This window comes from Artemia sp. Qi Xiang Cuo, chromosome 18 (assembly GCF_049724085.1).
Source record: "Artemia sp. Qi Xiang Cuo chromosome 18, ASM4972408v1, whole genome shotgun sequence".
Classification (NCBI taxonomy): domain Eukaryota; kingdom Metazoa; phylum Arthropoda; class Branchiopoda; order Anostraca; family Artemiidae; genus Artemia; species Artemia sp. Qi Xiang Cuo.
Window position 1 is genome coordinate 36926000 of NC_142811.1, and position 20051 is coordinate 36946050.

Below are 20051 nucleotides of genomic sequence, written 5' to 3' on the forward strand. Positions count from 1 at the left end.
TTTAAGTTATGCCCTGGGGGCATTTAAGGTTTTTAAAGAAGGCGTTGTCGTAGAAACTTTAAAACGGGCTCATTCGATTGGAAATTCAAACGGCTAGTGCCCGTTTTAATAGTCGAAAGTGATTGGAGGGCAACTAGCCCCCCCCCGTGCCCATCATTCCCCCAAACACATCAAATCAAAAGTTTGATATAGCCATTTTGTTCAGAGTAGTTGATTTCTAGTTAGAAAATATGTTTTTGAGGAGGGCACTCCCCTACAACCCTCAGGGCAAGGGTTTTAACTTATGCCCTGGGGGCATATAAGGTTTTTCATAGAAGGCATTGTCGTAGAAACTTCAAGAAAGGCTCATTCGATTGGAAATTCAAAGGGATAGTGCCCTTTTTAATAGTCGAAAGTGACTTGAGGGGAACTAGCCTCCCCCCCCACGCCCCGCCTTCCTCCAAATACCTCCCATCCAAATTGTGAGATAGCCATTTTGTTCAAAGCAGTTGATTTCCTAATACAAAATATCTTTTGGAGGAGGATACTCCCGAAAAACCCCCGGGGAAATGGTTTTAAGCTATGCCCTGGGGACGTATATGGTTTTTTATAGAAGGCGTTGTCGTAGAAACTTCAAAAAAGGCTCATTCGATTGGAAATTCAAACGGCTAGTGCCCGTTTTAATAGTCGAAAGTGATTGGAGGGCAACTAACCCTCCTCTCACGCCCACTTTTTCATAGGCAGCGCGCTACCACTGCCTAAGTTAAGAACGATGTGGGCACAATGTGTTGTTTTTTTCCCCATACCCGGGCACTTCGTATCGAAGGAGTCGTCGTATAAACTTCGAAAAGGGCTCACTCGATTGGAAATTGGAGTGGCTAGTGTCATTTTTAATAGTCGAAAGTGATTGGAAGGCAACTAGGGCCCCCCCCCCCCCCACGCCCATCATTCCCCCCAACACATCCAATCAAAATTTGGAGACCGTCATTTTGCTCAGCATAGTTTATTTCAAGATAGAAAATAGGTTTTTGAGCAGGACACTCCCCCAAAACCGTTAGGGCAAGGGTTTTAACATATGGCCTGGGGGCATAGCCTATAAGGTTTTTATAGAAGGCGTTGTCGTAGAAACTTCAAAACAGGCTCATTCGATTGGAAATTCAAAGGGCTAGTTCCATTCTTAACAGTCGAAAGTGACTGGAGGGGAACTAGCCCCTCCCCCTCCCATCATTCTCCCAAACACTTCCAAGTAAAATTTTTAGATAGGCATTTTGTTCAGCGTAGTTGATTTCCAGATAGAAAATACATTTTTGAGGAGGATACTCCCCAACAACCCTCAGGGCAAGAGTTTTAAGTTATATCCTGGGGTATATAAGGTTTTTATAGAAGGCGTTGTCATAGAAACTTCAAAAGGGGCTCATTTGATAGGAAATTCAAAGGGCTAGTGCCCTTTTTAAAAGTTGAAAGTGATTGGAGGGCAACTAGCCTCCCCCCCCCCCACGTCCATCATTCACCCAAACACATCCAATCAAAATTTTGAGATAGCCATTTTGTTCAGCGTGGTTGATTTCCAGATAGGAAATATGTTTTTGATGAGGACACTCCCCCACAACCCTCAGGGCAAGGGTTTTAAGTTATATCCAGGGGGCATATAATGTTTTTATAGAAGGCGTTGTCGTAGAAGCTTCAAAAAAAGCTCATTCGATTGGAAATTCAACGGGCTAGTGCCCATTTTAATAGTCGAAAGTGATTGGAGGGCAACTAGCCCCCCCCCACGCCCATCATTCCCCCCAAAACATCCAATAAAAATTTTGAGCTACTCATTTTGTTCAACGTAGTTGATTTACAGATAGAAAATATGTTCTTGAGGGGGATACTCCGCCACAGCCCTCAGGGCAAGGGTTTTAAGTTATGCCCTGGGGGCATATAAAGTTTTTATAGAAGTTGTCGTAGAAACTTCAGAGAAGGGCTCATTCGATTTGAAATCCAAAGGGCTAGTGCCCTTTTTAATAGTCGAAAGAGATTAGTAATATTTGTTGTTGTTGTTTAGACCATGACATTTCGTATCGAAGGAGTTGTCGTTGGAACTTCGGAAGGGGCTCATTCAAGTGAAAACAGAATGGGCTAATGCCTTTTTTAATAGTTAAAAGTGGTTGGAGGGCAACTAATCCCCCTTCTACTCACATCCTCACATTCGGCCATTATGTTTAAAAACTAAATTTCGCCTTAAGATTAGATGAAAGTTCGCTGTGGTAATGATAATTACCAATAAGGCGTATCAACTATATCACAAGAACGACTGAGGGTATTATGTTCAAACTTTCGAGGCTACTTCTGCTCTTAAAATTTAACCAAATCAAAATAGTGTAAGTGTATCAAAGCTATCAAAGAAAGTAAACATATTTTTTTGCGAATGGCATCAAGTTTTCCATTTCAGGTCAACTAGAGGAGGCATGACACTAAGTTAAACAGTACTATTTGTGTCCAGATTTTTTACAATGGTGTATGTTGTTAAAAATTACTGAAAATTTTTCTCCAGCACACAAATAGCAGGCCAAACTATAAATTCTTAAAAACAAAAATATTTTAAGTTTTATTTAATGTTTCCCTGAAAAGACCATGTCAGTATAAAAATAACAGAAATTAAAGAAAAACACTTTTTCCACAAAAAAAAGTTTTTCGAAGAAAATTAAAAAGCTCCATTAAACAAAAAATGAGCAAGACTAAAATCATCTACCATGCTCGAAACTACCACAAATCAGCATCGATAAATAAATGAAACCCAAAACGAACACAAATTAAAATAAATAACCGAGTCAAACTCAAAACGAGCAGAAATTAACATAAGTTGGGCGCAAAACCCCTATGCCTTCCCAAAACCATAACAAAAATTTCGCTTTAATAATAAAATGTTTTTAGTTTTATAAGTATAATAATTCAAATAATATTAACATTTTAATTACTAAATATCAGTATATGTATATCAAACTGGCAATGCACATTCATTTGTATTTTTTTTCAGTAAAGTGCAAATTTTGTTCTGGCCTTGGGAAGGCAGAGGGGTTTTGAGGCCAACTTATGTTAATTTCTGCTCGTTTTGAGTTTGACTCGCTTATTTATTTTAATTTCTGTTCGTTTTGGGTTTCATTTATTTATCGATGCTGATTTGTGCTAGTTTCGAGCTTGGTAGATTATTTATTTTATTTTTGCTCATTTTTTGTTTAATGGAGTTCTTTAATTTTCTTTGAAAAACTTACTTTGTGGAAAAAGTTTTTTTAATTAATCTTGAAAAAAAAGGAATGAGGACAGAAACTTACATTGTAATTTCCGGCTGTAAGTTAAAAAGGTTACACCGTGATTTGAACTCAGATATATGGGTTCAGGGTCCAAAATACTAACAATTACACCATTGAACCTTACTCTAACAAATTATTTGATCTCTCTTTGGTATAAATAGTTGATAGAGCTTATTCTTCCATTTTGATTCAGCAGAAAGCAGTTTCCACTTCCACTAATTCAGTCTTCAAGTGATAAATACAACACATCCGAAATTGCCATTCAGGGTTCATTCCAAATATAGAAATTCCGGTCAATATATACAAAATCATATTTTTGAGTTTAAAATAATGTGAATACACCATTCGTTGCCTTTTTTTATGCTGATTACGAATATAATAAGCATTTCAGCCCCCCCCCCCCCCCTATATAGGATATACCTAACCTAACCCTGAATTGGCATATATAGGGGAGGGGGCTAAAATTCATTTCCTATAGAAATGCTTATTATATTCGTAATTAGCATAAAAAAAGGCATCGAATGGTGTATTCACTTTAGTCCTAACTCAATAATATGATTTGGTAGATATTGACCGAAATTCCTGCCTACGAAACAAAGGTGGCAAATCACAAATGTTTTGTAGCATTTAAGTAGAGCCACTAGAACACTGAAAACAAAAATACTCAACTAGGGGCGTAGTTTATTATGGGGCAGGGGGAAACTGCCCCTCTCAGACCTCATTTTGTCCCCCCCCCAAGACCCTAGTTTGTCCCCGCCCCAGCTGAAATTTAGTTTCTTCAAAAATCTTGTCAAAACTAAGATGAGGCTGCGAAATTCAAGCATCTACAGAAACGGGTCAGAAACGTTTTTTTTTTTATTTATTTTTTTTTTTATTATAGGCTTCACGGCTCCATCACAGATGATGAGAAATCACGGATTTTGTTTATCTTTACCTTTATGGTACTATAGGACTCCTTTTTCAGTATTTATTTGTTTATTTCACCTTGTAAAATGAGCCATAATGATCAGAAATTGTAAGTAGCACCCGAAATGCTTTTTCACTGTCATTTTCACTTAATTTAGGAAAAATGGCTCCATTAATGTCCCCACCCCCCAGAATTTTGAGGAAATTACGCCACTGTATTCACCCCACCCTATTCTAAACTTATGATTTTACCATCTCAAAAAGACATCCCCAGAGAGTTTAGGTGATTTTTATAATCTCATCCCTCCATGGACGTACGGAAGGCGGGCAATGGGGGGGGGGCAGCTGCCCCCCTAGAACTTCAAATTTACACTACATATGGTTGAAAAAGCAGTTGAAAAAAAGGTAGATGGTTGAAAAAGCAGTTGATAAACTTCACCACAGAATCGACTGCCCCCCCCCCTAGAGAAGAAGCTACGTACGCCCATGCATCACTCCCTACCCTGAGGCTTCCAGCCCTTTTTCATAACCTCTCAGACTAGTCTTGTTTCTAGTTAGTTAAACCTTCCGTCACATGCATCAAAACGTACGCTTCTGTTATTCTAAAATAATAGTAAGTAATAACAAGTTTATTGCGAATTTTATCAAAAATAAAATCTTGCAATTATTTCTTCTTGAAAAAAGAAGTTATTGATTTTGATCCCTTGGCAGCTGTAGCTAAGGACTTTTCTTTCGCTGTTGGTATCCTCACCTGAAAATAAACAAGAATTATGTATTAGAAAGTTTGTGGCCTCATCTTAACCGCAATAAGAAAATAACGGTATGCAAGGTTGTAGCCGAGTGGCTAGTATATTGAACTTGTAATTCAATGTCCTTCAGGGCCTGGGTCATCGATTATTTGGTTTGTGACAGGAATCAGTGCTGTGACTCTATAGGCTAAGCTAAGTCAGAGTCAACCGAGCTCTAAATGGGCGCCTGGAGGAAGGTAAACAAGAAGAATGCACAAAAGCAGGGGATGGCTGGCTTCAAGCCTCCATCGCACTTCCTTTCTGAAGAGTCACGAAACAAAGATCAGCACTGCTCACGCCGGTTTTGACTATGAAGTCGAGCCTTATTTCTTTTCCTTTTAATGGCACTTACTATCCAACATTGGAGACTAACATGAGATGCTAAATATATAAGACGTCATTAGTTCAAAGGCAGGGTCTCTACATCCACTCACTTTCCTACAGTGATATCTCGTTGTTTTTTAACACCGGTTTTTTACACTACTAGTTGAACTGGTGGCCGGTGTTTACCCCCCCCCCCCCGGGGAAAAATAAGGCTTTCCAAATTTGAGAATTTTATTTTAGTGTTATTTTTTTAATTTACGTAGGGGGAAGGAATTTTGGTACTTGTGTATTATGCGCCACTCACTCAAGTTTACGCTGTGGAAAATTCGAGAACACACCGTTTTTTTTTGTTAGTTTCTTCGTTATTTTAGAAATAAATTTGCGCTATAGATTTTCACATTAGGGGGGGGGAGTAAGCATACCGGGTCTACATGCAAAATGTGTTTGGTACAATTATTCTGCATATTAGATAGATAGATAAATAAGTGTATTTTAAAGCCAAGATATACGGCCATGAACACAGTAAAATAACATAAATGAATATAGTGAATGGGGTTGGGGTTTTTTAAACCCCCGGAAAATGCCCCTCTCCCCACGGAAAGTAACCCCCGCGGAAAATATCCCCTAGTTGGAAAATACCCTCTCCCCCCTGTGGAAATAAGGTTTCTAAATTTGAAACATTTATTTGAGTTTTTTTTTTAGTTTCGTTGAAAAGTGCTAAGGAACAGGAAAAAGAGGAATTTACACACCAGAAGTGTCTTAAAAATTTAGAAAAAAAAAACAGAAATCCATTTGTTTTGTAAAGACTTCCATATGAACTGCTGCAATTTTTGGCAGTAGCGTGTGCTAAATTAAAAAAAAAAAAACAATTGAAGAAGAAAAAAAAATTAGGCGAATAATCATCAAAATTAAGCTAAATCTTTTTGCACTAAAAATTTTAAGAAAGTGTGGCTATCCTTTGAAAGGATAGTCGACTTTGGGAACCAACACATTCTAAACTATTTAAGTTTTTACGGACGAAAGAGTTGTTAGATTCTACGAGTTTGTTTTTCTTGTCTTCCAAGAGTAAAGCTACCACAAATCACCATTAACCAATAAATGAAACCCAAAACTAACAGAAATTACAATAGATCAAAACGAGCAAAAAGTCAAAGGAGTATGACCAGAAAATTATTTGCACTTTACTTAAAAAAAAAAAAAAAATAATAACTGTGTATTGTCAGTTGGATATACATATTCTGATCCCTAAGTCAAAAAAGTGAAAACACTTAAAATGCATACTGTCTTCAGTAAATTGCAAATTACTTTTTGGTCTTGAAGAGGTGTAGGGGTGGTCAGCCATATTCATGCTAATTGTTGCTATTTTGAGTTTGAATAGGCTATTTATTGTAATTTCTGTTCTTTTTGGGTTCAATTCATTTATTTATGCTGCTTTATGGTAGTTTTACGCTTAGCAAATTATTTGAATTTATTTCTACTCATTTTTGGCTTAACGAGGCCACGGGCACCGGCAAGGAGAGGGGGGAGGCAGGGGGGCCATGGCCCCCACCTGGAAATTTGGGACTATATAGTAAGTATAAGGAAACCAAAGGAAAAAAACAGAATAGGGAAAAACAATGGAAAAATTGCCTCATTGTTGGCTGCCTGCCAATACGTTTTGACCCATAATAAGGAAAAATAATAAGTTCTAATTTGTGACTGAGTGACCCCTAACAAGTTTTCCACAAAAAATTTTTCTATATGATTTGGTTGGAGCAAAAAAAAAAAAAAAAAAAAAAAAAAAAAAAAACGCATCCATGAGCTTTCTTCTGGCAAAAATACAAAATTCCACATTTTTGCAGATAGGAGCTTGAAACATCTACAGTAGGATTTTCTATTGCGCTCAATCTTACGTTTTGATTTTCATTAAGATTCTCTCACTTTTAGGGGGTGTTTCCCCCTTTTTTCGAAAATAAGGCAATTTTATTCTTTTGATGTATCTACTTGTATAAAAATTTTGTTTTTTAGAGTTTCGGCTACTATTGAGCCGGGTCGCTCCTTACTTACAGTTCATTACCACGAACTGTTTGACCGCTGATCAAAGTTTATGTTATTTATGCCTTTCATTTATATTATTTTACTGTGCTCATGGCCTTATATTTGGCTTTAAAATACACTTATTTGTCTATCTATCTAATATACAGAACAATTGCACCAAACACATTTTGCATGCAGACCCGATATCCTTACCCCCCCCCCCCCTAATGTGCAAATCTATAACCCAAATTTATTTCTAAAGTAACAAAGAAACTAACAAAAAAACGGCGTGTTCTAGAGTTTTACACAACGTAAACTTGAGTGAATGGTATATAACACACAAATACCACAATTCCTTCCCCCTACAGAAAAAAAAACTCAAACAAAATTCTCAAATTTGGAAACCCTTATTTTCCATAGGGGGGGGGGGGTAAACGCCAGCCACCAGTTCAACTAGTAGTTTTTTTTTTGGGGGGGGGTATTTTCCGGGGGGGGGGGTTGTATTTGCCTAGAACCAGTTGAACTACTTTCTGTAATTTTTAGGCGAAATTGATGTTTAGATTCAGAATATAAAGTTTTAATCAGAATTACGAAAAAGAATATAATTATTATTAGATGTAAAAACTTTTGAAAACTGGTCAAAGAGATGAATAGTTTTAAGGAAAAACGACAATGTGACAGAGTATGCTCGCATTTATAGTTACTCTTCTTTAGCCTTGAGATTTCACGAACATTTGTCGCATGAGTTTTTAATCTCAGAGCAGCGGCAACACTGTTAATTGGATTCATTACTGGGTTCTTGACTCTCCTTTTTTTGTCCTTTTGATCAGCCAGATTACTGAAATTTGAGAACACTTTTGCTCAACCAGAGACCAAACACTGCCCTGGAGAACAATGTAAATCACAGAAGTGACATCACAAATCAGTCTAATCTTTGTTCAATTTAAAAAAAGTCCCTAAAAAAAAAAAAAAAATGACAGATTTTTGTCATATTTTGTGAAGTAAATCCGCTAAAATCCAGTTTTAAATAAAATTACAAATTGACTGTTACACATTACTTTTGCTTTTCAGGCTGATTTGGTCAAATTTTGCCTTAAAGCGATTTCAGCCCTAGCTTTACAATAGCATAGCATAATTTTTATTAAAAAAAAAAAAAAATTAAGGTACTTATGTGTTATATAATACACACCCGAGAAGTGAAGTTTGGCGAATGCTAATGAAATAAAACAAAATATGATGAAAATACAATACTCCAGTAAAAAAATTATGAAAACTACAACAAAGAATTATCGAAGGGGGGCCGCCAAGACCGCATTATATTAAATACATAACCTAAACTAACCTAACGTAACCTAACCTAACCAAAATACCAATTAAATATTCAATAAAAGTATAGCTTAATGTAGTTTCCTACCGAGCTGAAGCTAATTGTCTGGTATAAACACCGTGAAAACCAGGCGTTGTCTCATGTTTACGATACAAGTTCTCGAGTGTGTATTATATAACACATAAGTACCAAAATTAAAACTTTGTGAAAAAAAGAAAATAATGTCAACATTTATAAACAGTTTACTATTTTTCCCTTAATTTATGTTTTTGGTCTCAGTTATCTGGTGGAAAAACGGAAAAAATAGCGGAAAGAAAGAACCAAGGGTGAATAGAGAGAAATAGGACGATTGATCAGAAAGGTAGCTATTCTAACGAAATATTTCTGTACAATATAGTGCAAATAATACGGACTATAATTTCAGCAATAACAAAGACATAATATTTTAAGTTATTTTTCAAATAGTTTCTGTTTGCAATAAAAAGGTTCTTTAAAGACTTTTAATGCGTATACATATAATCTGACTTTTGATGCACTGATGTGCTTTTTCTTAAAAGGCCAAGAGGTTCCAAAGCGATCGTTATGAAAAGCTTGCGTTTCCCTTTAAAATATAAAGTATTAATCAATGGAAATGGTGTTCTACTGCCGTGCCATAGCGTTTAAGAATTGTGATGGAAAATCTGGCCAGTCATTTTAAAGGTTTGATAAAAGCAATACTTTTCAAGTGTCTACTGCCAAATGGATCAAATTACACCTAATTCAATTGTATATACTTTTTGGAGTTTCGCATGACCTAGAACAAAATTAGACAACAGTGCATTGGCTAATTGTCGTCATTAGGTCAAATTTTTGTTTTTTCTTTAAGGTTTTATTTTTGGGATTCGTCAAGCATATGCCCATTTTCGAACAATAAAAAAAATATTATTCTGTAAAATTGTTCATGGCTCTAACTTGATTAGTTTAGCTTATTTCTCATTGCAAGGAAGAAAGTGTAGATACAATCAGGAACACAGACTTGGCTTTAAATACCATATATAAATCAAGTTTGATATCATATATAAAATCATTTATACATGGTAAAATCGTATATGAAATCATCATGTAGGCTAAAATCAAGCAGGATTTTGTATATGATAAAATCAAAGGGGATTTTATGTATTAAATTCTCTGAGGCATATCTGGGGTTTTAATCTTAGATATAGAAGAGATGTAAAACCCATTTTCCTCCTAACCGTACTCTGAGTAAGGAATATCCTCTAGGTCAAGTCAAATAAGGATTACAAAGCAGTCAATTGGTTCATATTGCACATGATTATGGTGCGAAATAATTCAGCTGAATAGAATAACAAGATAAATCAAGTAAATTCCTGTATGAACTCTATATTAGTACGTTACTGCATATTTTGTGAATTAGCATATTACTGTATATTAGTATAGTGTTATACTAATATTACTACTAAAATCTCGTTGCAGCCCCAAGTCAGTTAAAGCCAACAAAGCTACCCTGCTACTCCCCTGTCCCAATCGTTCAAAGCTTCACATGAAGTATGTACGTCCATGAAATGCTCACTTTTGACCTCTTCTTACCCCATTCGATACCGTCCTACTTTCTATTTGGTCCCAGATAGACAGCAAAGAAACACGAGTTCTAGCCAGCCATCATCCATGACCCGTAAATCATGATCCAGCCATTAATCCATTCTTTCATAAGAGCCATAGGAAGTGGGATCAAACTACAATTTTCCTTCAGCGCATCGTTTGATATGCTGTCATTTACACTAGTACCTAAAACAATTCTTAAGCGTGGCTCCCACGGCGTCAATAAAGTTAATAAAGCTGTCCACAAAGTTAATAAACCGTTTTCCTCGCATAACTTTGTTGACTTTATTGCAGTCGGAAAGAAGTTAAACTTTATTTAACTTATTCGAGAAAGTCCGTAAAGTTCAACCAATAGCAGAAGATGTGTGGAAACTTTCAAATAAACAACATACAAATTTATATCTACAAATTTAATCGTGTATACTTGTTTAAATATTTAGGCTGGTAAAAGAAGCAAAAAATATTTTCATTTCCTACTAAAAGGAAAAAATGCTTAGAAAGATGGTTTTCTCAGCTCCATGTCTGAGTATTTCAATTACTTTCTATGAAAAACTGCTGTTAAGTCAAAGAGATGAAATCCTTGTGTGAGCGGGACAAACTTTATGGTTCGTACTTTCATGACAAACTTTATTAACTTTATTGACGCCGTGGGAGCCCCGCATTAGACTAATCCTCTAGAAAACATCTAGGATGTCTTTCTCGACCCTTCAAAGCGCCTAAGCTTCAGAACCATACCTGACCCCTGACCTGACGAAAATCGTAGTTTTTATTTTTTTTTTAATCAAAATTTTGTAAAAAAAAGAAAAAAGTCAACACTTATAAACTTTTACTATTTTGTTCTTAATTTTCACCTTCACTTATTCCCAGTCTTAACGACTTAGTCTTCTTAACATTAATTTTCAAGCTTATCCTTGTACCCTGAACTCCCAAAACCTCCAAAAGCTCATTCATTTTGCTAAAATGTTCATCTAGGACACTTGGCTCATGTGCATAATCCAAGTCTAGGAGAGTTTAACTTTCTCATTTGATTCCATTCTCTGCCATAGCCTTTGCCGTGTTCCTTAAGAGAACATCAAAATGATCCATATAATTGGGGATAAAAGGCAACCTGCAACTCCGGATTCAATACGAAGCCAGCTTTTAACCTATTTCCTACCTTGACCGCGGCAATGTTGTTCTCGTACATAGGACTCAGAAACGCTAATTTTCAGGGAGAAGTCAATTTTCTTTCAACCGCCAGAAATGCCGGAGGTAATTTACGGAACAACTTTAATTTGATCATGTTACTGATACCAGTGCTTTAACTATCACCAGAATTATTCGAATTTTCCCTTTATTTTCCATAGAAGAAAACTGGGTTCTCCGAAATCTTCCCAAAAAGTTTCAATTCGAAATCTCCGTCAGTCTTCTCGTTACCTAACATGACCTCTTTATTCTCATTTATTCCTAGTACAGTATTCCTATAGTAGTAGTGTATCTGTTGATTTCCAAAGACAACTAAACCTTCAACAGAAAGATATACCTTCTTAAGTTGCTTTGTTTTTTGCTCAATTGTTTTTTGCTTAATTTTTACCTATGTTTTTAAAATTTTTACCTTTGATTTTCCTAATTTTTACATTTGTTTTTCACTATATTTTTACAAATTCTTCATCCCCGTTTCAATTTCTCTTTAATTTGGCACCCATTACCACCAAAAATTGCAAAGCTGCATATGGAGGTATTTTCATTAAAAATTGAATTCCCGATTTTCCTAATTTTTAAAGATACACATATGATTGGGCACGTTTTCACTTAACCAATTCCAGCAATTATATTTCATTTTTACTATCTTTGGGGCTTTAATAATAGGATCCTTGCTGCGAGTACTGTTACAAAAATTGTAGGGCAACAGTTATAGTGATTTGGTGGTAAGCCTGATCTTTTCCATATATCGTTTTCATCTCTTTTCCTCAACCATAAGCAGTGATATCAATTGGTAGAGGAGGGGGGCATGTGCATCTCCCTATACTTTTTGCCCTCTTCCCTCTAGGTTTCGATATATATATATATTTTTTGGGGTATTTGCAATTAAAAAAATACCCTTTTCGGTATTTTCACAAGGAAAATTGGAAAAAGTGACAAATAACCCCCCCCCCCCCTACCTAGATTTTTCAATATTTAGGAGATTTTATACATTTAAAATAAAAACACTCATGTCACCAACCAGAAAACTAAATAGTCATGAATATTTTCATGTACTATATCGACATTTGGTGTCAAGAAAATATTAAGTCTTTGGTTACAAATCTTGTTCTAAATATATTTTTATATAGCCTTCTTTGACTAGACAGGCGCTTCAAATTTGTTTCCGCTTCCATTATAAGAATGTAACAAAACCAATTGTTTGGTCATTTTTGCACAATAAGCGGTGTTGCCACCTCTAGCATATTGGTTATTCTCTTTTGAAAAGTCCTTTTTGCCTTTTGACAATGCAGCTAAAAAAGTACTTTGTATTTTTGCAACGCTTTTCTTCAAAATAGTAAATTCTGTCATGAAAATTAGTTTCAACTATGTCCCAAGGTAAACGCAAGTTTTCAGTTTCGGATTTTCATGCCAAGCAGAATCAAATGGTACTAATCTGCAATCGAAAGCTTCATACATTTTTTTAACCGATTTTTTCCCATCACAACTTCGCTGATTTTCTAATTTTACTTTTGAAAACTCATAGCAATTTTGAAATAGAAATAGACTGAGAGACAATAAGTTAGTCTTAAAAACTAGTTCTTTCATCTTCAGTCCAATGTAATGCAAAATATAAAAAATAAATAAATGCAAGCAACTCTTATAGTTAAGGTCTTCATAATCGTCTCTAGGACTCTTATGAGCAAATCTAGATGGCGTTGGTCGTTATCTAGTTTTCTCAGATATGAACTTAAGTTTCCTTCCTTTGGTTTTCCATACACCTCGTTCAAGAGCTTTATGCTTTCATTTTCGTTTGTATAGAAGCAACACTTAAAAACATTCAAGATACTCAAATCTTATTTTATTTCTAAACGTTTCTCCCTTTCAAAAACAATTATTAACCTGTTATTAGTATTCTTAGTCTGAACTTCCTTGAAAGATATTTTTTTTGCTTAGTCTAAATTCAACTATAATATTTTTGCACAAGTTTCAAAATTCTATGAAATTTGTTTTCGTAGCTTCTTTTTAGGGTTACGTGTAAACTAGAGTATAGCTACCAGTTGTGATTCGAATTAACACGATAATTCTTTTTATTAGACAACCTCTTTCAAAAAACGTTTCGTTAGTTTTGGCTACCAGTACAGCCACGATTAAATCAGTCTAGAATACATTATGTGTGCCATAAAAATTAAAAAAAGCTTAATTTACTTAAATTTTGTGACACAATCTAAAATTCCTTTGTAAGAAATTTCTTTGTCTGTACGAAAAAGAATGAATAAGGAGACCACGAATATTTCATATATTTATGTGTCATTACATAGGCTACATGTATCACCTTTCACTGAGAACGTACTTAAAAAACTGAATCCCAGTCCATATCTATCTTCTAATTGTATAAAGTGGTCTATTTTGATCAATATCTTTAACGCTGTAATATTCAGGTTCGTCATTATAAAACAAGTAGGTTAGATACTCGTTACCTTACATTTAATGATCACAGATTTTCCTTTCTTGTAGCCATAGCTAGACGAATGCCGTAACTGTAAAGGCATTTCGGATTTTCTTTGAAGATTTTACCTTTAAATAATATATTTTTGAAGATTTGATCCACTAAATAGATGAAGTTGTACAAAAGCGTTCGAAACATACCTTGCCATTGGAATTCGTCAATGTAGATGAATAATCTTCAGTGGGCTCAACTTTAATCCTTTTTGAATTTGGCTCGGAGTCACCATTTACTTCTTCCCGAAGCGATGGCTCATCAGGAGTTACTCCTAGAGTCGAATGGAGCTTCTCAGATAGCTCTGGTATAATGTATTCTGAAATGATGCCAAGAGCGTATCTAAGATGAGCTTCTGAAAAAACAACTCAAGTGTATACCTTACTTATTTTATTGACTGAAAGCATACATTAGAATATTACATGCTAATCGTTTCCACATTCCTACAATGTAAACACGCCATTTTAGTAAACAATATTCAAACAAAATGCGAGCAATTGTCAAAAGAATTAAACTTAATATCATTCCAATTCCTGATTTTATTCGCGCTCCAGTCCATTTCTTTGTCTAAGATGCACGCAACCGTTTTTTCTTCTTCTACTAGCTTCATCAATAGTTCGCTAAACTTTTCTTTGAGGGGTCTTCAATTGATTCCTACACCAAGTAATCACAATAAACACAGCTAATATAAAAAAGCACTAATTTAAATAGGGAGACAGTTTTGTCACAGCAGCGGAGAAAAAACTTTTTGTTTGGATAGTTTGGATCCAGATTGTGACCGTTTCTCCAATATTCGCTAAGAAAATGTCCTGAAAGTGAATCCAAATTAGCCAAGCTTACTATCAAAAAGAGCGCATCTGCAATATCTTAGGGATGACTAAGGGTATTAATTAAAAACTTCCAGAGCTACTACTACCGCTGCTACTACAACTACTACTATTACTTCCACTACTACCACTACTACTACCACTGCCATTACTACTACTACTACTACTACCTCTACTACAACTACGATTACTACTACTACTACTACTGCTGCTAAGCTACTACAGCTACTGCCACTACTACTACTAATACTACTGCCACTACTACTACTACTACTACGACTGCTTAAGACTAAGACTACTTGCAACTGCAACTACCTTCGACTGTGACTACTTGCAACTGGTACTGCTTGCTAATGCGACTCTGACTTACTTGCAACAGCGTTTACTCCCGACTGCGACTACTTACGACTGTGACTGCAACTACTTGCGACTGTAACACCGACTACTCCTACTACCATTACTGCTACTACTGTTGTGACTGAAACTAGTTTAGACTTCCACTACTTGTGCCTATGGCTACTTGCGATTGCGACTGCTTGCAAATGCGACTGTAACGATTCACGACTGCGACTTCAAGTACTTGCGACTGCAACTACTTGTTACTATACCCAGGTGCATATCCTATAAAGGCGCATCTCCATTTTTTCTGAATATTAGGTTTTTATGTATTAGAAAAGCCTTTAGTCTATCTTATTCTTTGGATTATTCCTAAATATCCTGACAAAACATAGATGTATGTCAAAAAGAGTAACAAATACTTAATATATTAGACATATCTTAAAGTCACTAGTAAGAAAGTCGGAACTTTTGATGCTCAGTTTCGCTAGCTAGCGTCGAAGGAAAGGGTGAAATTTTTACGTAAGATAAATGAAGCATCTGAGCCTTATACATTAGTGACCTTACAGATATACATATCTCACCTAATATTCGCAACGGTGATTCTGGTGTTCAAAAGGTGATTCTGCTGTTTTTGACCATACGTCATTTGTGTTACATCTACGCCACAATGATATTTTCTTAGATAAATAGAGACATCAGTCCATTCCATCTTGAATCAGACATATTCTAAATGGATATGACCGGTAAAAAGATCCTTAGCGCTATTCCTACCATGGGTATAACTAGTCCCAATGAGGGTTGATAAAGAAAAATAACCTGCTATAAATTAAAAATGAACCTGCTATATTTGTTTTATTATAAACATTTCATAGTCTATATACAAAGAGACTTCAAAGTGTGTTAATCCAAAATTTTAGAGAAGTAGCAGCTAAAAACAAAAAAAAATCTTTAATTATAAGGCGTATACGGGTTGGCCGAGTAATACCCAAGTCTCATTATAGTCACAATTGTCGGTAAATCAAAATTATGCACGACTACAGCGCCAGTAATCTGTTCAGTTGAACAATGTTTCGGACTAAATACAGACCAAAGTACAGACTAAATACAACTTTAATTTAAAAATTGTAATTAAAGTCTCTTATTTTTTAATTAAAAAAGGTCAATTCTAAAAACTACAGTTTTCTATATATCTAGAAAAAGATACAAGCCATAGTATTGGTATGCAGTAGCTAGTGACAAATCAGTGTTAATACAAGCCTTTCAAACCAACTTCTTGTCACTCAGATTTCTTCTATAGTAAATCAAGCGAGACAATAGAATCTAGGAAAATCACACACTATTCATCATTCTTGGCTATGTTTTAACAATTATGACTATGCTTTAGCTTGGACATGGCGTTTTATCAGCCCAAGCAGAGACGTATGTAAGGGGGTAGGAGCCTAAGAGTCTACCCCCTCCCGCAAAACCCTAAATTTTCTTGAATTTCTAGGCACTTCTTATTCAAATCATCCAATAAAATTGTTTCTTTTCATTATTGAGCCCCCTAAAAGAATTCCTAGGTACGTGCCTGAGCCTCAGGTCTCCGATAAATCGATGCCCTCTACTAGGACAATATGCTTTTCAACAGTAGCCTACTGTACAAAATCTTACTTTAGCAGGGAAGAAGACAATGGACAATCGTTTTCAAGAAAAAGACAATAAAGTTAGAATATAAAATCAAACATTTCAGTGAAAATTAAAAGGTTAAGCAGTTTACTGCCTTTTCGTGGGGATGCTCTCTTTGTAGCAGGACTAGTTAAATGTCAACATCCACTTTTGCAAAATTTTCGCCTTTTTCTATTAAATTTAAAAATATTTTAAAAATTATTCTTTTTATTCGGAAGGTCATCTTACAATGCACTGTCCTTTTATTTTCCTTAGTTCAACTATAAATAGAACAACAAGTTACATAATTTCAAAGATGTATTTTTTGCTATAGACTTATTACCTCTCGAAAACTCTGAATTTTTGCAGGAACTAACACTACTAAAATTAGCCTACTACGAACAACTCGTCGTAGTTCAAATTCACGTGAGGCCAATATAGCTGTGTCAATCTCTTGACTACATTTACCTAACAGTCTTCGCTCTTTGAGGGAGAATGCTTACTGATGGGCTGATTCTGAACCGCAGTTTCCAGTTTTTTATGAACTTACCATTAAGTTCAGAAACACTAACCTCCCAGACTGTAAAACCAGTTACTTGGTCCGTGAAAAAATTATTACTGACGGTTTTTTCAATAAGAAGAAATTCCAGCGCCCGACTTTTCCTTCTAGTTTTACATTAACTAAATCCTCCTTCTATAGTATGACTTTCTATTATACACTTTAATTAAATTTTTCTAATTGTACTACTATAATTCAAATTTCTATTAGCTTTCTACATTAAATTTACATGATGAGCCAAACGATTTAACACCACAGCGATACTACCACAGCTAACAACAACCCACTGCAGCACCAAGCAGCCTGCACTCTCCTTCACCACTCCAACCTTTTCAAAACTTCACTCTTTACCCCAGCCCCCCCCCCATGAAGGTCAAATTCCCATAAAAATTTTTCTTATAACCTCTTCCCGTCTCATTCAGGGACGAGCCTTACTTTCATTTGGTCCCATATGGCCGTATTTGCTAATAGTTCATCCTTCAAACGCGACGTAGCTATCTTGACCTTTCTTTCATTACAGGCCTATAAAGTGGGATCATTATAGTGGGAATCAGAAGCAGGGATTCCTTCATTATAGTGTGACCACTACATCATATTTTCACGACTATTATTAAAAGCTGAGGAGTCGTTTGAAGAATGTATCTGAAAATCCTTTTATTTCAATAACATGACTATTGAAAGTATCGGTAATTAAGTGGAGCATGTAGATGAATTCACTAGAATGGTCACTACAAAGATTGACTATTATTTTATATGAGCTTTTTACGCTAAGCATGGCAATACAACCTTGAAAGATGGACAGGCAATTCTTCCAATCAGCAATAACAACCACGATAACGAGGCAAAGAACGTTTGGTTCACTCTTGCTAATAAAGGAGATAAACATTTTCAGAATTCAGCAGCAATTTCCGTCATATCTGGACTAATGCACGATATAACGAAGATCATGGATGAGTACCAAATTGAATTTTTCGGCAATATGGACGTCGATAGTTAGAAAAAGAAGAACAACAAAGAATTCATTCGTTTCAACATTGAAATCTATGTTATAGGCCAACTCCAAGCATAATTAGTCTCTTACTTACATTCAATCAGGTTGATCATCCGGCTAAATTTTTCTTTTATCTTTATTTGTTTTGAAAGATTGATTTTTATTTTCTATATTTATGTTGTTGATTTTATTTTCTTTTTTGTATTGGATATTAAATTTGTTTTTGCTCACATGAATTAACTGCAGAAATTGTGAAATTAAGGATGATGGTGAGGAAAGGGGAGGGTAATAGCCCGAAGAGCGGTTTTCGTTTCTTATATTATATACTTTCGCCTTAGCGTTTCGTCTTCAAGCGTTTTTTCTTTTAAATAGTTTTTTTGAATTTTTACTGGTACATTAAGCTGCTGGATCACCCGTCCATGCTTAACATCTTCGCGCACACCACTTGGCGTCAGACTTAAGGGTCGAAGTAGCCATTCTGATCTGGTAAATCATGTTGCTTATCAGCGGTAATTTTGGTATCCTGCGGCATTGTTAAATTTTAGGCTTCAGGTGATAGCCTATAACAGTAGCCTATATCTATTTTTCGCCTGGGATTAGGCGAACTTCATACTTACCCAAACCATTCATTTGTGTCTCTTTGAGCCAATGGTATCAAAATTATTCTATACGCGTCCGCGATGAAAATCTTTGTAGCAGCCAAAATTCTGTACGTCGCAGAGTAGAGCTATGCTCAGTTTTAAGCCCTGTAATATTTAACAACGCCATCCGCTGTGCAACCCGCAGAATACCGCATTTCCTTATCGAAGCATCCATTGACATGAGTCACCTGTGGTACGGAGATGACATTCTCCTCCTGTCTGACGATTTGCAATCCCTGCAGACTACTTTGAATAGCCTCTATCCAGGGTCATTTGACAACGGGCTGTCAGTCACTTTTGCTAAAACCAAATTCAAAAATTCGGGTTGGTTCTGCCACAATTCCTGCCTTAGCATTCGAGTACCTCGGGTTTGCATTTGGGACCTGGATTCGAACAACACGGTGACTAGAAATTATTGCATTGAGAGAGGCCTATGGACTTCTCTCTAGAGTTAAAGGTCAATTTGACAAGAAAACGCTTGGTCGGCTTTATAACTCGTTTTTTGCCCTCTCCTCCCCCTCCATGCATTTTTTCTGGTACAATTATGGATTTTTTTATCACGTCTGAACATCAACAAATTCAGTCTGTCTTTTTTCAAATTCTGTAAGTATTTTCTCTGTGTTCCTACCTTCCCATGTGGTTAGGGTCTGTGTTAAGTCAGCGATGTAAGGAACCTTGCCTCGCAGAGGTCGGGGGAGCATGACGGTCCCAAATCCGTGAAATGAGGAGGGTTGGGCTGTGGACTTGCAACCTACACCCGGGACCTAAAGGGCCTGTCCTTGGGGGAAAATCTAACTGCACCTGACACATCAAGTTCGAGCCTCAGATCGAACCCCCTTTCGATGACGACCTCTGCATACCCAAGGACAAAATTTATGAATGCGAAACAACACCTCCAATTTAGTTTCTGGAACGTCCGCACAATTTTCTCAAGCCTCCAAGACTGAACAAGCGCTGAGAGCGCTGCAAGATTACCACCTCGACCTTCTGGCTCTGTCGGAGGTTCGATGGCTAAGATCTGGATCAAATAAACTGGAGGGAGAATTGACCATTATACACAGCGGATTGCAGCAAAAGCGTGAATTCAGAGAAGACCCAATGATGACAAAACAAGACTTCCCAAGCTCTACTACAGTGGACATCGGTATCACTAGAAT

The 20051-nt window shown here is 36.1% G+C and overlaps 1 protein-coding gene across 2 annotated transcripts in view; it reads right to left on the bottom strand.

Annotated features, from left to right (window-relative positions):
• Positions 1-4792: 4792 nt before the first annotated feature.
• The window catches only part of LOC148941462 (ribonuclease H2 subunit B), a 143021-nt gene continuing 127762 nt past the window's right edge, over positions 4793-20051 (bottom strand). The window contains exons 5-6 of one of the 2 annotated variants that reach the window (XM_089104069.1): positions 14043-14212; positions 4793-4929 (exon numbers count right to left, since the gene is read on the bottom strand). In XM_089104069.1, coding sequence (XP_088960195.1) covers positions 4843-4929; positions 14043-14212 — 257 coding nt within the window. In that variant the 3' untranslated portion in view covers positions 4793-4842. Of the gene's footprint in view, positions 4930-14042; positions 14249-20051 lie in introns of both variants that reach the window. The other variant, XM_089104068.1, reaches the window with a different exon arrangement.